The following is a 22,133-nucleotide window of genomic DNA, read 5'->3' as shown; positions in this document are numbered from 1 at the left end:
GGTATAATCAGAATTTTTATAGGAAAGTATATTTATATCTTCCTTCGAGATTCCGGTACGCAACGTCGTTGAAAAATCTTAAATAAACTCAGCTATTATAATTTAAGTAAAACAACAACATAAATAAATCTCTTAAGATTAATGAATTTAAAAAAAACCATCGCCTGTATTACACGTGTACTATATTGGACCAGGTACATAATTTAAATGTGCTTTGTTATTAATGAAGTGGAAATATTGCCGAGTGTAAATCGTATGAAAGTTAGTGCGATGTTAAAAAAAATTATACGATAAAAAAAAGACGTTTGAAATTGATAATTTTACCTGCGTATATTTTATCTACTCGTGTAAAAAACCGTTCCATAAACGTTCCTGACAGGAAAATACTAAAATTTAGACAATTCTGAACTTTGAGTTGAACGTTTTTGGAATTTTAAAATAATTACGTGTGAAAAATTTTCAACTAGTGTCAACTTTGCGTCTTTTTTTTTAATTTTTTAAATTTTTTAAGCAAAAATGATTTGAATTGACGATTTTTTGAGTTGATAAAAAGTTCAGAATAAATTCCATCACTCATTTCTTGGATTATTTTTAAACGAGTACAAGTGAAAAAAAACACCTTTCTAAAAAGTTCTAATAAAAGTCAAAAAATGATACTAAAATTAGCCGGTCTAATAATTTTTGAATTTTTTTAAAAACGATAAACTAAAAAAAAAAATATTTTAAAAAATTGCACCTATAGTTTTTTTAATTTTCTACATGCGCATATTTTTCTTTTTAAATCGTTGAAAAAAAAAAAATTCGAAAATTGTTATTTGTTTGCTAACTTCAAGATCGTAATAAATGGTCGTAAATTTTCAAATCATTTTTTTTTTCTTTTTTTTTTTTCTTTTTTTCTTCACCTGAATAATTCTGATAAGAGTCGTAAACGTTCATAACTTCTAATTAATTCCTTTTTGTTTAAAGTACTTCAAATCCAAATAATTGTCAAATCAAATTATTTTTGTTAAAAAGAAAAAAGGGGAGGAAAGCCTTTACCAGTTGAAAATTTTTCACTTTCCAATCTTGCCAAAGTTCCAAAAGTGTTCAACGAAGTTTAGAATTCTCTTAATTTTAGAAGTTAACTGTCATGAATGTTTCGGAACATTTTTAAAATTAATTTTTTTTGCACGGGTAATGGAATTTTTTTTTCTTTTTCTTTTAAGCTTTTTATGTCTATTCAGATTTTGTGTTACTCCAAAGCACATTCGTGCGTAAAAAAAAGAAAAGAAACGTATTTAGATGTTCAAAAGCATTTAATAAAAATAAAAACATGATAATAGATTGAACAATTAATATAATATTTTTTATGCTCAAATGTATGCGAAAACATGATAATTGCCTGATAACAACAAGTAAAGTTATCCCTTTTTAAGAATAAAAAAAAAATAAAATAAAAAAAAAAAAACGCGATAATTATAATAAACAATTTTTAGAAAATAATAATTAAGAAAAGTTTATTATAAAAATAAAAAGTAAATAAATTGCACAAGTTTGGAGTAATAAATCGCGTTGAATACTAAACGTATTACTCGTATAATAAATAAGTTAATTTAAAAAAAAAATCAAAAAATACAACTTAGTCGGAAAATAGTATTTTTAAGTAATTAATATTGCTAGTTGTTTTTTTTTTCTTCATTAAATTGCATAATACAATGAATTGCCTGACAGGAACTAATTGGAATACCTCTGTGTATTATTATAATTATAATTTGTTTGAATAAATAAAATATAAAAATACTAAATTGATTCAGGCTAAGAGTAATAAAAAAATAGTTTTAAAATTAATAGTAATACAGTATTTATATTTTCCGATATTAAGTAATTGTTTAAAAAATTATTCTAACAATATGAAAAATTTCATAAAGAAAAGACAACTAAGGCACGAAGGCATTCCCAATTAATCCTTCAGAGGATCTTATAAATAATCTCTCGATAATTTAAATATCTATATATATATATATATATATATAGATATATATATAAAAATATTAATTAGTTATCTATAAAAATCGAAAAAAAGAGATGCTGTGTAGGACTTTATAACAAAATGAATTTTATTTATACAAATACATTGTGTTTGCTTTGCAACGTAACATACTGAATACCACTGGGGACCGAGTATATTTCTAAACAAACAATAACATAAGTGTCCTCTTTAGTAGCCCCATAATAAATTCCCTGCATTCATTAAATCTAGATAATAACAAAGTAGTGTAACTGAATGGGTATCAATCGTTCGAGTCCACGCATTTAAACTGTAGATATTTATGTCTGTTGATGTTACTTTTTTCCCTTTCTTAATTAATCTTACTCTTATTCTTAATCCCTTTTTTTCATTTTATTTAGTAGTATTATTATTAATATTAGTTTTTTTTTGTTCTAATCACAATGGTAATCGAAGCTCTCTTGATTATCACATGATCAATTGTTAGCATTTCGCCTTTGTAATGCTGCTGCTAAGTCTTGTCTCAAGGCAGCTTGCTGCCTTTGATCGGCCAACGATTGCACTGACCTCAGGCCATTAACGATATCCTTCGTTTTACCAAAATATATTTCATTCAATGTATTACGAATTTTATTCTCCATGTCTTCCACCATACGGCCAATGTTAGCGATATGTGGTGAAGTTTCACTGATGGGTTGGTCTTGTTCAACCTTTAAGTCGGTAATCATACAGTAAATTAATAACTTAAGGTAATTCTCAGACAATAACCCCCCCCCCCCCCCACTTAAAAAAATATTCAATTAGTTTTAATTGCCATGAGGGTATTTAAATTAAATTAATTAATTTAAAGAAAGTTAAAGCATCAATTGATGAAAGGACAACGCAGTTACAATTGTCGCCAAGATGTTGATTTTAAAAAAAATTACTTACAGTTGATATCAATTAGAAGTTAAACGAAATTTGTTAAATAAATTTCAGTAAAATTTGCATATTAATTTCATAATTCAAAACGTCAAATTTTAAGGAGTTATAATTTCCTTGCCAAATTTCGTTTAACTTCTAATTGCAGGGTGACCACAAACCGGGAATACCGACAATTATCAGGGAATTTAATGCAGCCGGGAAATGTTAGGGAATTTCAAAAAGTATCCGGGAATTAAATTGTGACAGTTCAAAATTTAAAAAATTTTCAATAATACACTAGTTATAAGAATCAAAGGATATTAAAAAAAATTCAAATTTTCAAGTGATTTTCAACATGTTGTAACTCGGAGGAAAATGGTCGTACGACAAAAACAAAAAAGGCAAACTGTAGTTTCAAATGTCTAGTTTTCTGATCTGGTCTTAAAATTTTTTTTATTATGTGCGGTTTCGGAGTAATCCTAAGAAAACTATCGAAAAATAAATTTACCAAATTTCACTCGTCTTAAAAGCAGCCTTCGAGCTTCAATAAATTTTTTTCGATAATTATGATTGATTTTTGATTGCTCCAGAACCGTGCACAATAAAAATATTTAAAGACCAGATCAGAAAACTAGACACTTGAAGCTACAGTTCGTTTTTTTATTTTTGTTATACGACCATTTTCTTTCGAGTTACAAACTATTGAAAATTACTAAAAAATTTGAAATTTTTTTGGTATCCCTAAATTTTTGTAACCAGTGTATTTTGAATTTATTTTAATAATAAAATTTCTTATTAAATATTTTAACTTACACATTTTTAATATCGAATAATCAAAAGTAAGCAATATTAATTTATTTTATTGCCATTTTTTACGGTTTCTCGCAAGATTTAATTATCAAATTTAATTATTGAAAATGAAAATGTAATAAAAACTTTGAATATCTAAATGATGCGAATAAAATTTTTAAATCAGGGAAAAACATGAAAAACTTTACTGGAAAACCGGAAAATATTAATGAATTTTTGAATAATTTCTTTGTGGCAACCCTGTAATTGATATCAACTAAAAGTAATTTTTTTTAAATCTATATCTCGGCGACAATCGAAATTACGTTGTCTTCTTATCAATAAATGTTTAAATTAATTACTTAATTAAATTTTAATACAGCTATGACAGTTCCATGACAACTGATCACACGACAATTAAACTCACAGACAATTTCATAAAATAATTAATTACTATGACATGAGTAATTAAAATTCACTGTTAAAATATAAAAAAAAAGTAATTAAATATTGTTAAAAAAAAGGGGAGGGGGAGACATTGTCTGAGAATACCCTTAATTGGATTTTAAAAATAATAAACACGTAATTTAAGTTCAAATAAATAAATAATTACCTGTCTCGTGAGACTTCCACCTAGATTCATAGTACCAGACCCGTGTTTATTCGTTTGTAACCACAGCATAGCTGTCGAAGTAAGTTTATAGTGGGCATTTCTACCAGTTGATTTTTCTTGTACTTCAACAACATGTATTGAGTCCCAACAACCTTTGATCTTTTTTGATCCATCGCCTGCTTTTTTGATTAAAATAACCCCAGCAAATCCATGATCTAAATCCCATAGATAAACTGATGATACTCCACCTTCGAAATACAATTCTCTGTATTGATCAAACGCATGATTTGCGTCAATCTCCAGTTTTCTCAATCTTTCTGAAGGCATAGAGCCGTCTTCTAACGGTGGATCATATGTATTACTCCATGGAGATCTATTTAAATTATTACTTTAATACTTTATATTATTTATTTATACAATAAATATATACCTGTATGAATCTCCATCTCTGTTATAGTCACACAGTAAATAATCTCTCCCAGATTCTTTATCTTTAGCTATTTTAAGTGGTTGATCCACTGATGACAAGAGATCTTCACATAAGGAAGGTACAAGATCAATGAGGTCACTGAGATTTTTCTCAATTTGCTGAGGTGGCAACCGTCTCATTAAATCTAGGGCACAATCCATTTGCTGTTCACTCTGAAAATAATTCATTTTTCATAAAATTTATATCTATTATATTAAATTTAAAATAAAAGTCAACTATTTAAATGTCATAACACAAATTGGACTAAATTTCATTGCTGATAAAATCTTATTCAAATACGGTACAAAAATGTAGAGCACGATTCACCATCTTGACACTTGAATTGTTATGGGTTAGGTATCAGATTTCAATGTTTTTGGAGTAAAAAATAAAAAAAAAACAAATGATTAAAAAATATCAATAAAATTGAACTGTTATTAAAAAAAAATATTATTTAAATAAATAAATACTTTAAATTACAATAAGTTAAAAATAATAATAATAATAAATTAAAAACTAAAATGACTCACCATTATATCAATGTTACTAAATGACAAATTAAAATTTTTACACAATTATGGTAAATAAAATATGATAATTCAAAATGAAATAAATATTATTTTTCACTAAATTTTGTTTAATTGTTGACTGTTTCACTTGCATTCGAAAAAAAAAAACTAACACTTGAAGGGTGTGTCGAAGTGAACAGTGATTGGTGAACACAAAGCGCTTCTAAATCTACACCTATACACATTATTTACTTTTTTTTTTATATATCTGCTTGACTCATACGATTTTTATACAAAAATAAAAAAAACGAAAATTTTTAAGTTAATATACGTCTATTTCATAATTATAATTCAAATTATCTTGAAATAACTATTAATAAATTTAAAAAGTATTAAAATTTTTTAAAATCCCGCTACTGTCAAGATGGCGCTTGTTATAAAAAATAGTTATGGTTGCGTTACAATTAGAAACACAGCCTCGGAGTGACACATAGTGTGTTCTGTGAATTTAATAATTCAATTGTACCCAGTTGTCACAGATCAAGATCTCTGGGCTTTTTATAAATTTTTTACCCAATACAAATATACGAACTCACAAGTAATACTTAACTGCATAAAATTACAAACATTATAAATTAAAAGGGTAACTAGTAAAACTGCGCAAGCAATAGGTACAAAAAAGTAAAACTGTAAAACTTTACTTTGTAAATATTAAACTGTAATGTGAACATTAAATAAAAATACTATTTAAATGCGAAAAATCTCACAGTCCGTAGCTGTGCATAATATGGAAAATAGCAGAAATTAAAAAAATTTATTTCTTTTAAATAAATATATAAAATACTTATAGAAAAAACTTTTAAAAATTGCATGTTGAAAACTTTAAAAAATTTTTTTGCGCGTGTATTCGAAAATTTTTAATTTTTTCATAAGTTTTCGAATAATTCGAAACTCCGAATTATGAGTAAATTTTCAAATGATTCCAAAACTTTCTTTTGAAACTGTTGAAATTGTAATATTTTTTCCAATAATTTAAATTTTTATTAGAGGTAAATAAAGTTCAGACTCGAATCTTCGAAAAAATTTTTTTTGGATGAGTACGAATGTAGCAAACATGAGAAAATTTATAAATTTTAAATAAATAAATAAAAATAATGAAATTTAAAAAAATTCGCGTATTGATTTTTTTATTGATCTAAATACGCATTTTTAAATTTATATTCTATTACATTTTTTTTATTTCCAAGTAGCACACTTGTCTTTGTGACATCTATAAGACATCAGTTTTTAAACTGTTTTTTGACTTATCGATAAGGCACCAACATGTTGACAAACCGATCAGAAATTTTAATCACAGAGAAAAAATATCTACTTAAAAGACTTGACACAAGTGACAACAAAAAGTAAATTACAAATAGTCGTAAAATAAGTCATCTAAACAATTTTTTAACTGACGTCTTTTTTAAAACATGAAAAACAACAAAAATTTTCTGTCTCTTAGGACCAACATCCGCATATTTTATTTATACCAAAAAAGGTGACTTTGAAACAAAAAAAAATTTGTCATCCTTCTAAAAGATATCTTGAAGTTGTCTGTGGGTTACATGGGTTTATTCAAAAATTCAAAAAATTCTCATTTATCAGTTATATACACACTCATATTTTTAAAAACTAAGCTACCCATTAAATGAAAATTAAATATTTGAAAGCTGATTCGTATTTTCCCGAATTGGATTGAGTAATTCGAAACTTGACGAATAAATCAAAAAGTTACGAATAATTTGAAAGTTTCAAATTATTCAATTCAAACACGATTTGCACATACTTACTAATTACGTGACTCACAATTAGAAATTTGAAAATTCCCGCTACAACTAAAGATGGCAGCACCTGAAAAAATATATGTATAAAATAACGGGGAGCATGTGAAAATTTATCAAGACAAATTCCAATAAATGTTACTCATCTCTCTCTGATGAATGTAACAACATGTGAGATGATCTTTGTTTAATAGATAAATAAAAAAAATAGTGACTTAGGGTCACTATGATGACGCACGAAAGCGCCACGGAAGCTAATGAAACTTTGGCTTTATTCTTATTCTAGAAAGTTCCAGAAGACACGAGACGTTGATTTTGTATATATGATCTGCGCAACTGTAGAGTACTTTCCAGTTAAAATCGAGACTTGAAAGACTTGACATAGCTAATTTTAAATTTAGTTTTTCTATTTAAACTAGAACATTCTATAGTGATATTAAGAATTCTTAAGTGTCAATAATATTTAAAAATAATAATAAAACGGATTAATAACATCTAACAAAGGTAAATATTTATATAAATAAAAAATAATAATAAAATACTCAAAAGCGATATCGTCTCCATACGTAGACTTTTATTTGCAATCATTTCAAAATGGGAGTCATGAGCGCTTTAAAAAAATACGGGAAAAAAATTAATTATTTTTTATCAACGAAATTATAATATTTTAAATAAAAAATATATATTTAAATGATTCATATGTTTGTTTAAGTTTATTTTAAAATTATTTTTTATCGTTGGTCTTATGAAGACTGTTCGCTTTCACATCACGGCATCATCATTCCCAAAATAACTATAAATATATAACCGTGGGTGTTTCGAGATATTCATGACCTCAAAATGGCATTATATTAAAAATAAATAATATAATTAAAGAATTATATTTTTATATATTTATTATTTTTTATCATCCTTTAAAAGTAATAAAAAAAATATTCAACTGACGTTTACGGAAATACAAACTCAGTAAATCAATGTCGTAATATTCATTCTCTTAATTTATTGCAATGTCCGTATCTAGACTTTGAATGTTTTAATAAATAAATTAAATTATAATTTATAAATTTTATTTAATTAAAATTTTATAAATGAAATACATAAAAATATATATTTTTTTTGCATTATAATAATTATTATTTATACTAAAAATGAAAATTTTATTTTATTTATTTTTCAGAATAAACAAAAATGGGAAAAGACTATTATAAAATTTTGGGTATCGCAAAAGGAGCTAATGATGATGAAATAAAAAAAGCATACAGAAAGTTAGCTCTTAAATATCATCCTGATAAGAACAAAGCCGCTGGAGCAGAGGAAAAATTTAAAGAAATAGCAGAAGCGTATGAAGTATTGTCAGATGCTAAGAAACGTGAAGTTTATGACAAATTCGGTGAAGAAGGATTGAAAGGTGGTGCATCATCTGGCGGTGGAGGTGGTGGCGCTGAAACATATACTTTCCATGGAGATCCACGTGCTACATTTGCTCAATTCTTCGGCTCATCATCACCATTTGCTACATTCTTTGAATTTGGTCCTGGCGGCGGTAACAGCAGAACATTTGCATTCGGCAATGATGACATGGATATGGAAGATCCATTTGATTTGAGGATGGCTGGTGCACGACCAGGTGGTGGTGGACAGGGAGCATTCAGATCACATTCATTCAACTTCGCAGGTCCAGGTGGTGGTCGAATGACAGGTCAAAAAGAACACGCTCAAGATCCTCCAATAGAACACGATCTCTATGTAAGTTTAGAAGACATCGCACGTGGATGTGCTAAAAAAATGAAGATATCAAGACGGGTAATACAACCAGACGGTACTACTAAAAAAGAAGACAAAGTACTTACGATCAATGTCAAACCTGGATGGAAAGCAGGAACTAAAATTACCTTCCAAAAAGAAGGTGATCAAGGCCGTGGTAAAGTACCAGCTGACATTGTCTTTATTATTCGCGACAAACCTCATCCCCACTTCAGACGAGAAGGAAGTGACATCAGATACACCTGTAAGCTAAGTTTAAAACAGGCTCTCTGTGGTACTATCGTTGAAGTACCAACGTTATTTGGCGAAAAAAAGACTCTTAATCTTACTGATGAAATCGTTAAACCAAATATGGTTAAACGAATCCAAGGCCAAGGACTACCATTCCCAAAAGAACCATCAAGAAAAGGCGATTTACTCGTTTCATTTGATATCAAATTTCCTGATAAATTATCACAAAGCATCAAAGACATACTGTATGATACTTTACCAAATTGAATTAATTATTAATATTCTTTGTAGTGAGATGACTGAATATGTACATCTTGAATCGATTAAAAGAAAAAAAAAATTAATAATAAGTAATACGTTAGTTCAATCATTTTTATCATTTACTGTTGAAATGAGATGTACGTTGTAGTACATTATTATGAAGAACAAAACATGCGTGTAAAATATGTGAAAAAATTTTTGCAGATAAAATATATTAAATTACTGGACCCTAAAAGGCTAACAGCTATTTAATAATATATATAAATTTTATCTTGCAATGTATACTACTATTATTATTGATAATATTATAGAAGGTCCGGGCTATACGCGCGTATATATATAATGCCCCGGTGTACTGATAAAAAAAAAACAATAAATAAGAATTTAATTTGATTCTGTTATAATTATTTTGTTTAACAATTTATGTATGAAAAATTATTTTTTAATTATTAGAAAAGATTGTTGTGTTATAATTGCGTATTATGGATGAATGTTCGTTTGATTGAGTGAATTTATTTAATTTTAATAATTTTTATGTGACAAATGGAATTAAAATTATTTGTACACGTAAAATAAAATAGATACATTAAGTTATTTGATATCTTTTTATTTATTTATTTCCTCAAATATATTTTTATATCAATCCTTTCTCTTTTTATATTATTGATCAACGCACTCCTAAAATAGACCACCGGACGACAGGCCAATACACTCAGTGCGGTACCACTTAATCGGTTTATAAATAAAAAAAAACATAATATATAATAATAATAATAAATATTAAGTGCAATATTTAGATAAAAGGTCATCAACTTTTATGCAGGCACCTGCATATTTTTGTATTCATAATTTGTTTCTATGACAATAATGCAAGTAGATGCACTTGAACTCATATAAATTAAAGAGCAAAAATTATTGCTCTGACTTTTCACCATGAGTTCATTGAGTTTACTTGTAATTTTATTATTTAGTCTTGTAGTTTTATCAACATCACAAGACGAGGATATCATTTATTTCCAATCTATCAATTCGACAGATGCTAAGGTACTTATTTATTTATATATATAAGAAATACATAATTTAAAAATATTAAAATCCCAAGTTTTGTGACTGATTGATAATATATTTTTTCAGATTCCAATTATTTTTACCGCCTTTGGTCAAACGATAAAACTTAAATTACTGAGGAATGATAAATTATTGGCTCCAGATTTTAAAGTTTGGCGGCACAGTGATCCTAATACTGTGGAAGAAATAGTAGAATTAAATAAACCATATTCGTGTCATTATATTCATGAAGATGAGTTGATTACTGCGGCAATAAGTTTGTGCGAAGAAGGAGTACAGGGTCTTGTGATATTGAAAAATATAACTCTTGAAATAACGCCATTGGATAAAAATGAACAATTGATTTTTGAAGATATTCGTTTTGATGAAGAAATGCCTCATATTGTTAAGAGAACTCATGTATCATTTTTTTCTCCATCATCTTCTTTTGATAATTTAAATTCAGGCTTCAAAAAGTATCCGTTTAGGAATTCAATTCAAAATATAATTGAAGAAAGACCTCGAAGAAAACAAACAGATGAATTAACAGTAGAGCTGGCAGTTTTTTTTGATGAACCGGGCTATAAATTATTCTCTCCTTACTTCGATTACAGTGAAAAAAAAATTCGGGATATGTTATTGGCTTATATTAATGCAGTACAAGCTCTTTTTTATCATCCTAGTCTTGGTACAAGAATAAATATTGTGTTAATACGTCTAGACATGATGAAACATCAGCCAAATGATTTACCCCATTACAATGGGGAAAGATTGAAATTATTAAATTCATTTTGTAATTATACAGCTGCTAAAAATCCCAAAGATGATAGTGATCCCAATCATTGGGATATTGGACTTTATGTATCGGGATTAGATTTTTATGCATATGAAAATGGTGAAAAAAATAGCGTGACAATGGGTCTTGCAACTGTCTCTGGAGCATGTTTGGATTCATATGCGTGTGTTATTGCTGAATTTGGAGTCACTAATAGATTTGGTAAACCATATCCATCTGCTGGTTTTACATCAGTTTACATTACAGCTCATGAAATAGGTCACAAGTATGTATTACTATTTATTATTAATTATTAAATGAGAAACCGGCGGTCATGTAGTAACTGCTTTAACATATCACTACCAAATTTATAAAATGCGATTTAACTACCCTTATTAAAAGAAGCGATTTAAAACAATTTGCAATGTTAAATGCCCATAAGAAGGGCGATTCCAAAGTATTCAAAAGCATTAAAAAGTATTTAAAATTTTTTTTTCTAATCTTTTTAAATCGCTCCTTTTAAGGGGTAACGGTAACCGATTTTCAAATCAATTTAATTCACTGACCAACACTGAAAACCTAAAATACAGAGTCTTTAGCGTTTTGTAAAACCTTAACAAAGGGCTAGAAATTTCGTATTTTCAAAAATTCTAATTCGTCTCCGAGAAAATTTTTTTAAAAATTCTCATTTACTTTACGAGTGTAACAAAAATAGTCCCGTTTATTTTTCTGAGTGTGAAAAAAAAGGTCCGGTAGCGTATCCCCTTAATAAGGGCAATAAACTCTGATATTTTGCGCTTTGTTCAAAATCGGGAATGATGTGGGAGTAATTATGAATTTTATTTAAATTCGAATTGACTCGGAGTTTTGGGGATTTAGAAAATAATCACTCCGCATACGAAATAAATAGGGAGTTTGTTTTTCTAGCGGAGTGATTTGACTTTTATTTAAATTCGCATTCACTCCGATTTGAAATTTCAATATTAAAATAAATATCTAAAATTTTTCATAGGTATTATGGACAACGACCTAAACGACGTTTCAAATTTGACTAATCAACAAATTTGAGAACTTGAAAAAATCAATAATAAAGTGACGAAACGTCGTTCAAAAAATTAATGTTTGATTAAATAATCAATCAATTTATTCATAATACCCGTGAGAAATTTTAGATGTTTATATATTCTGGGTGTGATCTAGATGAATAATTAAAATAAACTCTCCTTCGGAGTGAATTTTACTTCAACATACAGTCACCCGCTTTACATTCACTCCGGATTTAACCCACGTTCATTCCACAATTTTTATTATCATTCAAGTTCAATGAGACATATCTTGTCATTCATTCACAAACTTATTGATTTCGATAATTGTATAACCAAGGGATTCTTAAAACAAATCTTCAAACACTCAAATTTTTTTATAAATCGTCTAAGACTACGTCCAGTTATATTTTTTAAAACTTCTCAATTACGATAAAGATAAAAAAAAAACTTTTTAAATTTTGAGAGTTTATCAAAGACTGTTGTCTATTCCAAGTAGCACAGAGACAACTTTAAGATGTCATAAAAATGTCTTTGAAAAAGAAAAGAAAAATTTGCAATCTCAGTCATAGAAAATTCGTCTCCTTTTTCCCGACTTAAAAAAATTGTTTACATGACTTATTAGTAATTTACTTTTTATCGTCACTTGTGTCAAGTCTTTTAAGCAGATATTTTTTCGGAGATCTGAATTTCTGATTGTTTTATCATCATTTTGATGCTTTATCGATAAGTCAAAAAACTTTTATAACTCAAAACTTTTTATAGATCTTATAGATCATAAAGCAAAGTCTGCTACTTGGGAATTTTAACAACTGACGTGGCGGTTTAATTTAAAATTTCAAAACTATGTAAACCCTTATAGAGGTAACAAAATATATTTGAGAATACTAAAAAAACGCGCATTTACATCTTTCTCTTCTAGAGTAAATTTTCGAATAATCGGCAATATTAATTTGTACCGGGTCATATTGCCCTCGGCTCAGTGGTTCGAACAGAAATGTACTGAAATGCTGAGCATGTTCTTAATTTATTTACAAAAAAAAAATACAATCTTCTTTTATTTCGCGCGTAATTTAAATGAATTTCGAATAATAGATAAATTTATTTATATCAATACTTGGCATCATTAAAAAAGAGTTTAAATCATGAAAAGGCACAGATTCAAGTCAAGATCTTTTTAACAATACCCAAGCTACAAAAATTAACTAATTATATCATAAATATGGCTGAAAAAAACTTTTCCTTATTCTCTTAATAATATAGATTATTAATTATTTATTTATTTTTTTAGCTTAGGAATGCATCATGATTCAACAGGTAACTCTTGTTCTCGTGATGGCTACATCATGTCACCAAGCCGTGGTACACAAGGAGAAACAATTTGGTCTTCATGCAGCCGAGAAGTAGCTCTTGATTTACCACGAACAAAACCCTGTCTTCTTGATAAAAATTTAAATAAATTTGACAAAACTTTAGATCATTCCAAATTTCTTACATTACCCGGACGTACTTGGACTGCTAAAAGACAGTGTGAATTATTATTAAGAGATAAAGATGCTGATGCTGTTTCACTGACAAATGCTTGTCAGTCATTGTCATGTAAAAGTCCACATCGCAGTGGTTATTACTTTGCTGGTCCAGCATTAGAGGGAACAGTTTGTGAACAGGGTAAAGAATGCCGTGGTGGTGAATGTTTACCATCTTTGCATTTTTTAAAACCACTTTCTGGAGCTAAAGGCAATGGTGGTTGGAGTAAATGGAAAGAATTCTCTTGTGTCAGTGGCTGTATTAAAAAGTCTAAAGGATCAAAAATAAGACGTAGAGTTTGTAATAATAATCAAGATACAAAAGAACAATTTAATGAAGACTGTAAAGGTCCTTCTTACGATGTAATGATTTGTAACGATGAAAAATTATGTAAGAAACGTATTACCATCGAAGAGTTTGCAACAATTAAGTGTAAAGAATTTAGCGAGCATTTACCAGAATTAGATAAAGATGGTACTGGTTTACAAGCTCCTCATGAAATAGGAAGACCCTGGATGTCATGTGCTATTTTCTGCCGACGAAAAGATATTGCCTCTTATTATACACCACGTATTGAATTAAATGATCTTGGTGTGGATCCATATTTCCCTGACGGTACATGGTGTCACCATGAAAATAATCAAGATTATTTTTGTCTTCAACATCATTGTTTGCCCAGTGATTTTAGATTTGCTAAAGACGCTTTGAGACGAAATGTTACTAATTTCAATAACTTGGGACCGCAAAATGCACGACCTGATAACTATAAAATTCCGGATGAATTAATTAAGTATCTGAGTTTGGGTATTGACGGTTTACCATTGTCTAAAAACTTTCCAACTAATATTACAACTAATGACAATGAATGGATAGATAATGATTATATTGAATTGCCGTATGATTTAGACCTAAAATAATTCAAGAATTCCATGAGTTGGTCCATTGTATGAAATTTCCATGCTGATAATTTTAGTATTTAATTTTTTACAATTGATGTTTTATATTATTGTGTGATTTTAATAACGTCAGTTCTGAGATAAAATGAGGGAGCTCAAAAATTGTAATATTCGTAATTATTACAAGATTTAATTAAAATTACGGCTCTCCCTGATTTTATCTCAGAAAGGACGTCTCGGACAAAAACAAATCTCATGTACAATATGAGTTCGAAATATCTAATATTTTTACATGGATATATTTTTTGACTGATATGTTTGAGGCTGAGATGTAAAGAGGGGTGACCAATTTACCAATTTTTTGTTTATCCTTCATAACTGCATGTACATTCATTTTGTTTGATATACAATCTGACATTTTAAGTTACTTGATAAAGTCTTAATAAATAAAAAATAAAACGTCATTGATGATAATTTTATTGTAGTTGTCCTCGTCCAAGGAAAGGTATCAGTTTGGATACCGATTTATCAATTGCTTATTATATCATTATTGTAAACATTGTTAATGCCTATCTAATTTATTACTGAAATTGATTGCTTACGGAAATAATTTTGATACCATTCTATTGTTTACATTATATACTTTAAATTGAGCTTTTATATTAAAAAAGTATCTACTGCATATTATCCACCGAGATGCAAATTAAATGCACTAATTAAATGAAGTTAAAATCATTATTTTAAATTTAATATTGAAATATTTGGGTGGGAGTAAATAAAAATAATTGATTGTGATAATGAAATATGAATGTAAATTTAGAAAATGTGAGACATTTTATAAATTTTAAATAAATTAATTAATTAATTGTTAGTTATCTAAACATGTATTTTAAAATTATTATTCTGCTAAGATTTTATTTATTTGTTCAAAAATTTATAAAATTGCCATTTGTCAGCAACATTCCCATTCAATAAAATCAAAACAATAGATAACTAATAATGTTTATATTGTTAAATAAATAAATTAAATATTAATACAAAAAGAATTTTTAAATCTACAGGGTTTTTTAAGTCTTTGTATTTGTTCATAAAATTTTTTTCTATAATTTGTAATTTACTAATAAAAATTAAACTTATATTAATGATTAATATTTAAAAAAAAAAATTATAAAGTATAAAAAAAAGCAAAATTATGAGGATTTTAGTCTTTTTATTATAACAGTAAAGTTGAAAGACATCTGACAATTAGTAAAAAAATAAAATAAAATTTTTTTAACAAAAAAATTACAAAATAGACTGAGAAAATTCTAAAATCCGTACTCGCATTTTTTTATTTTATCAATTTAATTGTTTAATTCTTTTATATGTAATTTAGAAATTGTCTTTTGTCTGCTACATATGTAAATATTTACACATATTTTTACTACTGTTTAATATTTTTAGCAAACCTGTTACATATTTATGAGTGTGAATGTAACAGACAATTTTCAATTTTTTAAATTTTAGAATAAATAAACAAAATGTAAGTATAGAGTAAAAAATAGGGGTGTACGAATCTTGTTCAAATGGAATAGTTAAATTCGATTCGATATTCGAGTCGAATATCGAATAGTTCGAAATTTTTTCGAATCTTCGGTAAATAATATTATTGCATTTGAAAAATTTAGTATTTATGGGTTTATTAAATTGAAAAACATATTATTTATATTTGTACCTGAAAAAATTCCCGCCAAAGCGCAGCTTGATGTCTCAATTCTTCAAAACGCTCAATAAATTTTTATTTTCCCATTTAAATAACACGTAAAAAAACATTTTTTTACGTTTTCATCCGGTAAAACTACGAAAAAAATTTTTTTTTTAATTTTCCATTAATTATTCTTGTAGGAAATTTAATTCTCTACAAAAAAGTACTGAATTAGTTTTTTCGTAATCCTAACGGGTAAAAAGTTATTGAGCTTTAAATATTCGCAATAAAAGTAAATTTAATCAGATTTGAAGAAAATTAAATTCAGTATCCATCGAAATAAATACATGCAAGTTCTCAAAAAGTTGAAAATTATTTCAAATCTATAAAAATTAAATAAATTATCTCGTAATGGTGTGAATTCCATTAAAGAGTTGCTTTAAAACTATCTTCTTTCAAATTTTCTTAGTAACGAGTACTCAAAGCTCAATGACTTTTTAACCGTTGGAATTAGGAAAAAACTATTTCAATACTTTTTTGTAGAGAATTAAATTTCCTATAAGAATAATTGATAGAAAATACAGAAAAAATTTTTTTTCTTGTTATTTAAATGGGAAAATAAAAATTTATTGAGCTTCTTGAAGAATTGAGATATCAAGCTGCTCTTTTGGGAGGATTTTTTTTATACCTAAGACTTTTGAGACTATAAGAAAGAAAAATTTTTTTTTTGGATCACTCTAATGTACATCTATATTTAAAATGGCTGCCTTACAATCAATGATATCGTATGGCCGTTTTATAACTTTTTAATTGAATAAAATATTGAATTTCTTAATCATTTTATAGTTAAAACATATGATACTATTAAATACTCCGAATATATGTATATTAAATGACTTCTATTTATCATTAAGGTATATCCTAATTATTAAATTTATAAAAATTTTAATGAATTAAAATCAATTGCTTTTATTTTATAAGAAATAATAAAATTATCTGGATTTTAACATAATTATTTAAATTACTTTTTGAGTTTATTTGTTAATTACTACAAGTAAATAAAAAATTGTTTCTCTATTATGACTTAGCTGTATCCACACATGGTTGTATAAGACAAAACTGAATATCAGTAAGAGAGAGAAAAAGAATAAAAGAGTTGAGGAGGGAAATCGGAGTTAAAGTGATTAAATTGCGGATCTCCCGAGCTGACATTGGCTAGTCACACAGACGCCATTACGAAGAGGAAGAAGTTATCCGTACTTGTTTTATGTACTCATCTTGTCTTATCTAATTTATATACTAAATGCACTGAAGTTATCGAAAAAAGTATAATCGTATTCCCATCAGAGGGAAAAATAAATCGATTTTCAACATTTCCTTTATCTACAATAGCTTTGAATTTTTTTTCGGATATATATACTTCGAAGAAATGAGATAAAATTCATTAGAATATATAGCTGCTGCAGTCCATCCTTGATTGTGCAGAAAAAAGATATGCAAGCAAGGGTACCGGAGGACGCATTAAAATAGCAAGGCAATAGAGATTCCTGATTTAAAAATTTCGCCTATAAGTGTCTGGGAAGTGTCTTTCGGAGCACTTTCGATGCACTTTCGGATACTTTCGGAACACTTTCGAGCATATTCGAGCAGATAAATAGATAGATAGATACCTGTCAAAAACTTGTCAAAAACACAAATTTCACATGATAAAAAATTTCAAATAATAATAATATAATTTTTTTTTTTTTTAGGGAAGGAGTGCAATGGCTTTCGGATATTTTCTATTATGGAGACAAAATTATATAGATGACAAATTTCCGACTCTCTGTTTGCAACCAATTTGAGAGGATTTAATGGTTCGATAGTTTTCGTAGTCTGTGAAGAAAGTTGAGAGTTGAAAGCTCATGTATATTAAGTATCTTGAGAACAACAACGGAAAATACAAAAAAGGGAAAAACTAATTTCGAAAAGGATAGTTAAATTCAAAATTTATTATAATTGATTGAAAAAACTCTAACTTTTTTTTTTTTTACAATGTAAATATTTTTGACAAACAAATTATTAGAAACTACAAAATATAAAATAAAAGTTTGAGGTCTTTCGAACCTAAGATTCGTCCCGATGCCGACATTTTAATTTAAATTGGATTTAAGTGAATTTGAATTGGCTTAGAAATTGAATTTGACGAAAAGTTGGTCGGATATGGGATTACTCAGGATTACTCGAGGACTTAGACCTAAGAATATATAAGTATACAAAACGTTTGTATCCAGGTAGGGTATCAATACATGGCGCTGATTGTAAATTGCGCCATCTCTAATTCATTTTCAAAACAATATAAATATTGTCGACTGTGTGTATATAGATATAGGCATGAACATTGAGTGGCATTGAAAATGTTATTGATACAGTAACAGCATTTTCAATGGCGTAAAAATATTTGGCAAAACGTAAAATAAATTACAATAGTGTGACAGTAGTAAATAAATAAAAAATTTGACTTGACAGTCAATGTATCATTCAAATAAATTATTTAAATCCAAGTCAATTTTGACATCATCAATAAAATGGCAGGTATGGCAGGTTATGATCAAGTTTACAGGGGTAGATCACTAGATCACAGACAATTTGAAGATGATCCGGATAAATATTATAATCGTGGTATGTTGAGACCATTACCACTAGAACAATCATTACCACTTCTATCAGAAGATTTATCAGCTGACAATGGTAAGGTCATAACAAGGTTCTTTTTTTTTATTCTTATATCTATATTTCATTTATTATTATTAAGCCGCAACCTATCTATACATTTTATTAATTGTATAACTAACAATTATTAATTGTCAGGCACTATTTATTATTTATTTCTATTAAAATGTACAGTTACATTAATAACTATTTACATTTTTTCTTTAAATTTTTTTCTTCGATTCCTAACTTATTATCAACCTTTTTATTACTATATTTTTACAACGACTTTTATTTATTGCACTCACTTCACCTACACCTTTGTCACAATTGTTTATCACCTCCTACTTAGTTTTTATCTTAGTTGACCGCAATCCTCACACTGTCATTTACTCTCTCTTTTTGACTAGCTGCACGAACGTTTTGATATTTCTGATTAAAAACTCTGATTTAAACCGATTGAATCTGATTTAAACTCAATCGGATTTCTATCAGATTCAATCGGAACCAAACATTCAATCAGAATTATCCGGGAGCATTCCAAATATCAAATTGAATTTCAATTGGACTTAATCGGAAAATAATAATTTGTTTTCAATTATTTTTCGAATGAATCCGATTAAAATTTTTTAATCAGATTCAATTGGAAAATAATAATTTTTTTTCTGAATAACTCCGATTTCTGATTATCTTTCAATCGGATTCATTCGAAACTTTCCGATTAAAATTTATTGAAAATCAATCAGTAATTTCCGATAAAATCTGATTAGAATTTTCCAGTCAGGTTCAAACAAAGTTTTTAATCAGGGTAGCTTTGAATCGGATTGATTCCAAACTTTCCGATTAGAATTTTCCAATCAAATTCAACCGGAGTTTTTAATCAGAGATACTCGCATATCTTCTTGATCGGATTTCCTCTCAGTGTCCGGTAACTTGTATTCGAGTTCAACTTCTACTAAATCACCTCTTTACCCTTTAATGTACTCTTTCACTTCCTTTCTTGTTTTCCATAAAACTTCTCGGGACTTAAAATTATGCTCCAGGTTCTCTTCTTCATTCCCACATAATCTGCAAGTCCAATCACTATAACCTTTTTTTCCTGCTCTACCTACATTTCCACACCTTAGCCTGCACCTTACCCTGCATCTCTTCAATCCATGAATTGTTAGGTATTATTTAATTACTTTTTTTTAGACTTTGCAGTTAAAAAGTCTGTAGGAATTGGCTGTGGGATAGTAAGCTTAATAACAGAGAATCTTTTGATTCATCCGTTCATTGTTTTAAGAAGACAATGTCAAGTTAATCCGCGAGCATCAACCTATCATTTAGTGCCCATAACATTGATACCGGTGATAATAAGATTACATCAAACTCAAGGTCTGAGCACACTCTGGAAAGGTATTGGTTCAGTGTTATTAGTACGAGGTTTAACATTAGCTGTTGAAGATGTTATTTCTAAAATTACCCCTTGGCCGAAGTAATTACTGACTATAAAAAACTTATAACAAATATAATAAGCATTAATTTTTAATTTATTTACTATTTAATTTACAGAGAAATTAACAGTGAAAGTTCTATAAAAGCTTTTGGACAACATTTACTTCTCAAATGGTTATTATACCATATTTTATTTATTTACTATTGCCTATAAGTTTATATACTATCCATGTTATACAATAATTAAAAATTTTAGTGTTTCGATTGGAATAGTTGCTCCATTTTACTCAGCATCTTTAGTTGAGACTGTGCAGTCAGAAATAGCTTCTGAAAAACCTGGAATACTTGATGTGTTTCGTGATGGAGCTATCAGACTATTAGAAGTAGGAACCAAAGGCAGAATTATTCCAATTTATGCACTTCTTGCTCCACATGTTGCTTATGGAGTTGCTAAATACTTATTTTCATTGATTGTAAGAAGTGTTGCTAGTCGGATAATGTGTCTGAGAGATAGACATTCACAAGAAAGGACTGTAAGTTTATTCTTTATTTTACAATTTGTTGATTATTATTTATAAAAATTTTGACAGTTCGTGTCCTTGATGAATTATGAATTGTAAAGTCCCAGTTATGAACCAGTATTATCAATTGCTGAGTTCAAAAATAGCGGGAAAATTTGGGGTTGGTCCACAGGGTCAACCGTTCTTTAGATCTTTTGAAGATTTTTAAGTTTCTTTAATTTGTTACAAGTTTCCATGATAGAAACACGATAAAAATTATTGAAAACTTTAAATATTTTTTACACTTCTTAAAATTAGAATCTAACACATTTAAGTTTGACCTGATTTTAGTGTCGAAGTTTGTAACGTAATAAAATGCGATTTTTTGCAAAATATCTCCAAGACAAATTTTAATAAAACAAAGTCTCATAAATTAAAATAAAAATTTTTTTAGGGAGCTTATAGTCGAGATTTATCTGAAGGAGTGATGCAAGACATTGAATTACATTCAACATTAATATCAATGTGCGCAGCAGATGTGTTATTTTACCCACTTGAGACTGTTGTTCATCGGCTTCATCTCCAAGGCACTCGAACTATCATTGATAATCTTGATAATGGACGAAGTGTTATGCCACTTTTGACGGGATACAGTGGAGCTATTGATTGTTATCGTACGATTGTTAGTACTGAAGGTACATTAGGTCTGTACAAAGGTTTTGGTGCTCTTGTATTACAATTTGGTATACATTTTTTAGTATTAAAAGCGACTAAATATATTCTCACGGAAATTGGTACGATATTGAAAACAAAACCTAAAGTAGTTAAAACACAACAAAATATTTATTACAATGAAGGTTAATTAATTTATTTTATAGAAAATATTGTGTATAGATTTATTGATTAATTAATTATATTTGATTTTTTGTCATGGCGATTAAAGATGAGATTTTTTTGAAATTTATTTTTTATTTTAAGTAAAAAATTGAAATAATTGTAAAAAGAGGAACAATAATTATTACTTTAAGATTTTTATGATGATAATAAATCGATAATAGAAGTGATATTTATTGTATAAACTTTTAATTAAGAAACACGTAAATACCTCTAGTCAGTGTAATTAAATTTTTATTTATTAATTATCAGACAAACAATGGAACAAATTTTGAATCCACTTTTTTTTTTCG

General features: G+C 27.8%; 4 protein-coding genes across 4 annotated transcripts; 3 read left to right on the top strand and 1 right to left on the bottom strand.

Moving 5' to 3' along the window:
• Positions 1 to 2,072: 2,072 nt before the first annotated feature.
• Positions 2,073 to 6,010, bottom strand: LOC103575516 (F-actin-capping protein subunit beta). The gene is made up of 4 exons (XM_008555338.3): positions 5,292 to 6,010; positions 4,723 to 4,934; positions 4,293 to 4,665; positions 2,073 to 2,697 (listed from the first exon to the last, which is right to left on the bottom strand). The coding sequence occupies exons 1-4, from the start codon at positions 5,292 to 5,294 to the stop codon at positions 2,464 to 2,466; spliced, it is 822 nt and encodes a 273-aa protein (XP_008553560.1). The 5' UTR covers positions 5,295 to 6,010; the 3' UTR covers positions 2,073 to 2,463.
• Positions 6,011 to 7,388: 1,378 nt separating this feature from the next.
• LOC103575515 (dnaJ protein homolog 1) lies at positions 7,389 to 9,940 on the top strand. The gene is made up of 2 exons (XM_014443964.2): positions 7,389 to 7,594; positions 8,268 to 9,940. The coding sequence occupies exon 2, from the start codon at positions 8,279 to 8,281 to the stop codon at positions 9,350 to 9,352; it is 1,074 nt and encodes a 357-aa protein (XP_014299450.1). The 5' UTR covers positions 7,389 to 7,594; positions 8,268 to 8,278; the 3' UTR covers positions 9,353 to 9,940.
• A 339-nt stretch (positions 9,941 to 10,279) lies between these two features.
• LOC103575522 (A disintegrin and metalloproteinase with thrombospondin motifs adt-2) lies at positions 10,280 to 15,103 on the top strand. Its single transcript, XM_008555348.1, has 3 exons — positions 10,280 to 10,390; positions 10,481 to 11,454; positions 13,503 to 15,103. The coding sequence occupies exons 1-3, from the start codon at positions 10,280 to 10,282 to the stop codon at positions 14,653 to 14,655; spliced, it is 2,238 nt and encodes a 745-aa protein (XP_008553570.1). The 3' UTR covers positions 14,656 to 15,103.
• Positions 15,104 to 18,670: 3,567 nt separating this feature from the next.
• LOC103575514 (mitochondrial outer membrane protein SLC25A46) lies at positions 18,671 to 22,010 on the top strand. The gene is made up of 5 exons (XM_008555336.3): positions 18,671 to 19,048; positions 20,204 to 20,486; positions 20,564 to 20,620; positions 20,703 to 20,979; positions 21,401 to 22,010. The coding sequence occupies exons 1-5, from the start codon at positions 18,886 to 18,888 to the stop codon at positions 21,806 to 21,808; spliced, it is 1,188 nt and encodes a 395-aa protein (XP_008553558.1). The 5' UTR covers positions 18,671 to 18,885; the 3' UTR covers positions 21,809 to 22,010.
• The last annotated feature ends 123 nt before the right edge of the window (positions 22,011 to 22,133 follow it).

Source organism: Microplitis demolitor, chromosome 1 (assembly GCF_026212275.2).
Source record: "Microplitis demolitor isolate Queensland-Clemson2020A chromosome 1, iyMicDemo2.1a, whole genome shotgun sequence".
NCBI lineage: Eukaryota > Metazoa > Arthropoda > Insecta > Hymenoptera > Braconidae > Microplitis > Microplitis demolitor.
Note: the sequence above shows the minus strand (reverse complement) of the source record. Positions and strands in the feature narration are given on the sequence as shown.

Coding starts and splice junctions, on each gene's coding strand:
- LOC103575515 (XM_014443964.2), top strand. CDS start 8,279: ATGGGAAAAGACTATTATAAAATTTTGGGTATCGCAAAAGGAGCTAAT.
- LOC103575516 (XM_008555338.3), bottom strand. Junction 4,666..4,722: donor AGAGATGGAGATTCATACAG/GTATATATTTAT, acceptor TAATTTAAATAG/ATCTCCATGGAGTAATACAT. Junction 2,698..4,292: donor GTGGAAGTCTCACGAGACAG/GTAATTATTTAT, acceptor ACCGACTTAAAG/GTTGAACAAGACCAACCCAT.
- LOC103575514 (XM_008555336.3), top strand. CDS start 18,886: ATGGCAGGTATGGCAGGTTATGATCAAGTTTACAGGGGTAGATCACTA. Junction 19,049..20,203: donor AGATTTATCAGCTGACAATG/GTAAGGTCATAA, acceptor ACTTTTTTTTAG/ACTTTGCAGTTAAAAAGTCT. Junction 20,980..21,400: donor GACATTCACAAGAAAGGACT/GTAAGTTTATTC, acceptor AAATTTTTTTAG/GGAGCTTATAGTCGAGATTT.
- LOC103575522 (XM_008555348.1), top strand. CDS start 10,280: ATGAGTTCATTGAGTTTACTTGTAATTTTATTATTTAGTCTTGTAGTT. Junction 10,391..10,480: donor TCAATTCGACAGATGCTAAG/GTACTTATTTAT, acceptor ATATTTTTTCAG/ATTCCAATTATTTTTACCGC. Junction 11,455..13,502: donor GCTCATGAAATAGGTCACAA/GTATGTATTACT, acceptor TTATTTTTTTAG/CTTAGGAATGCATCATGATT.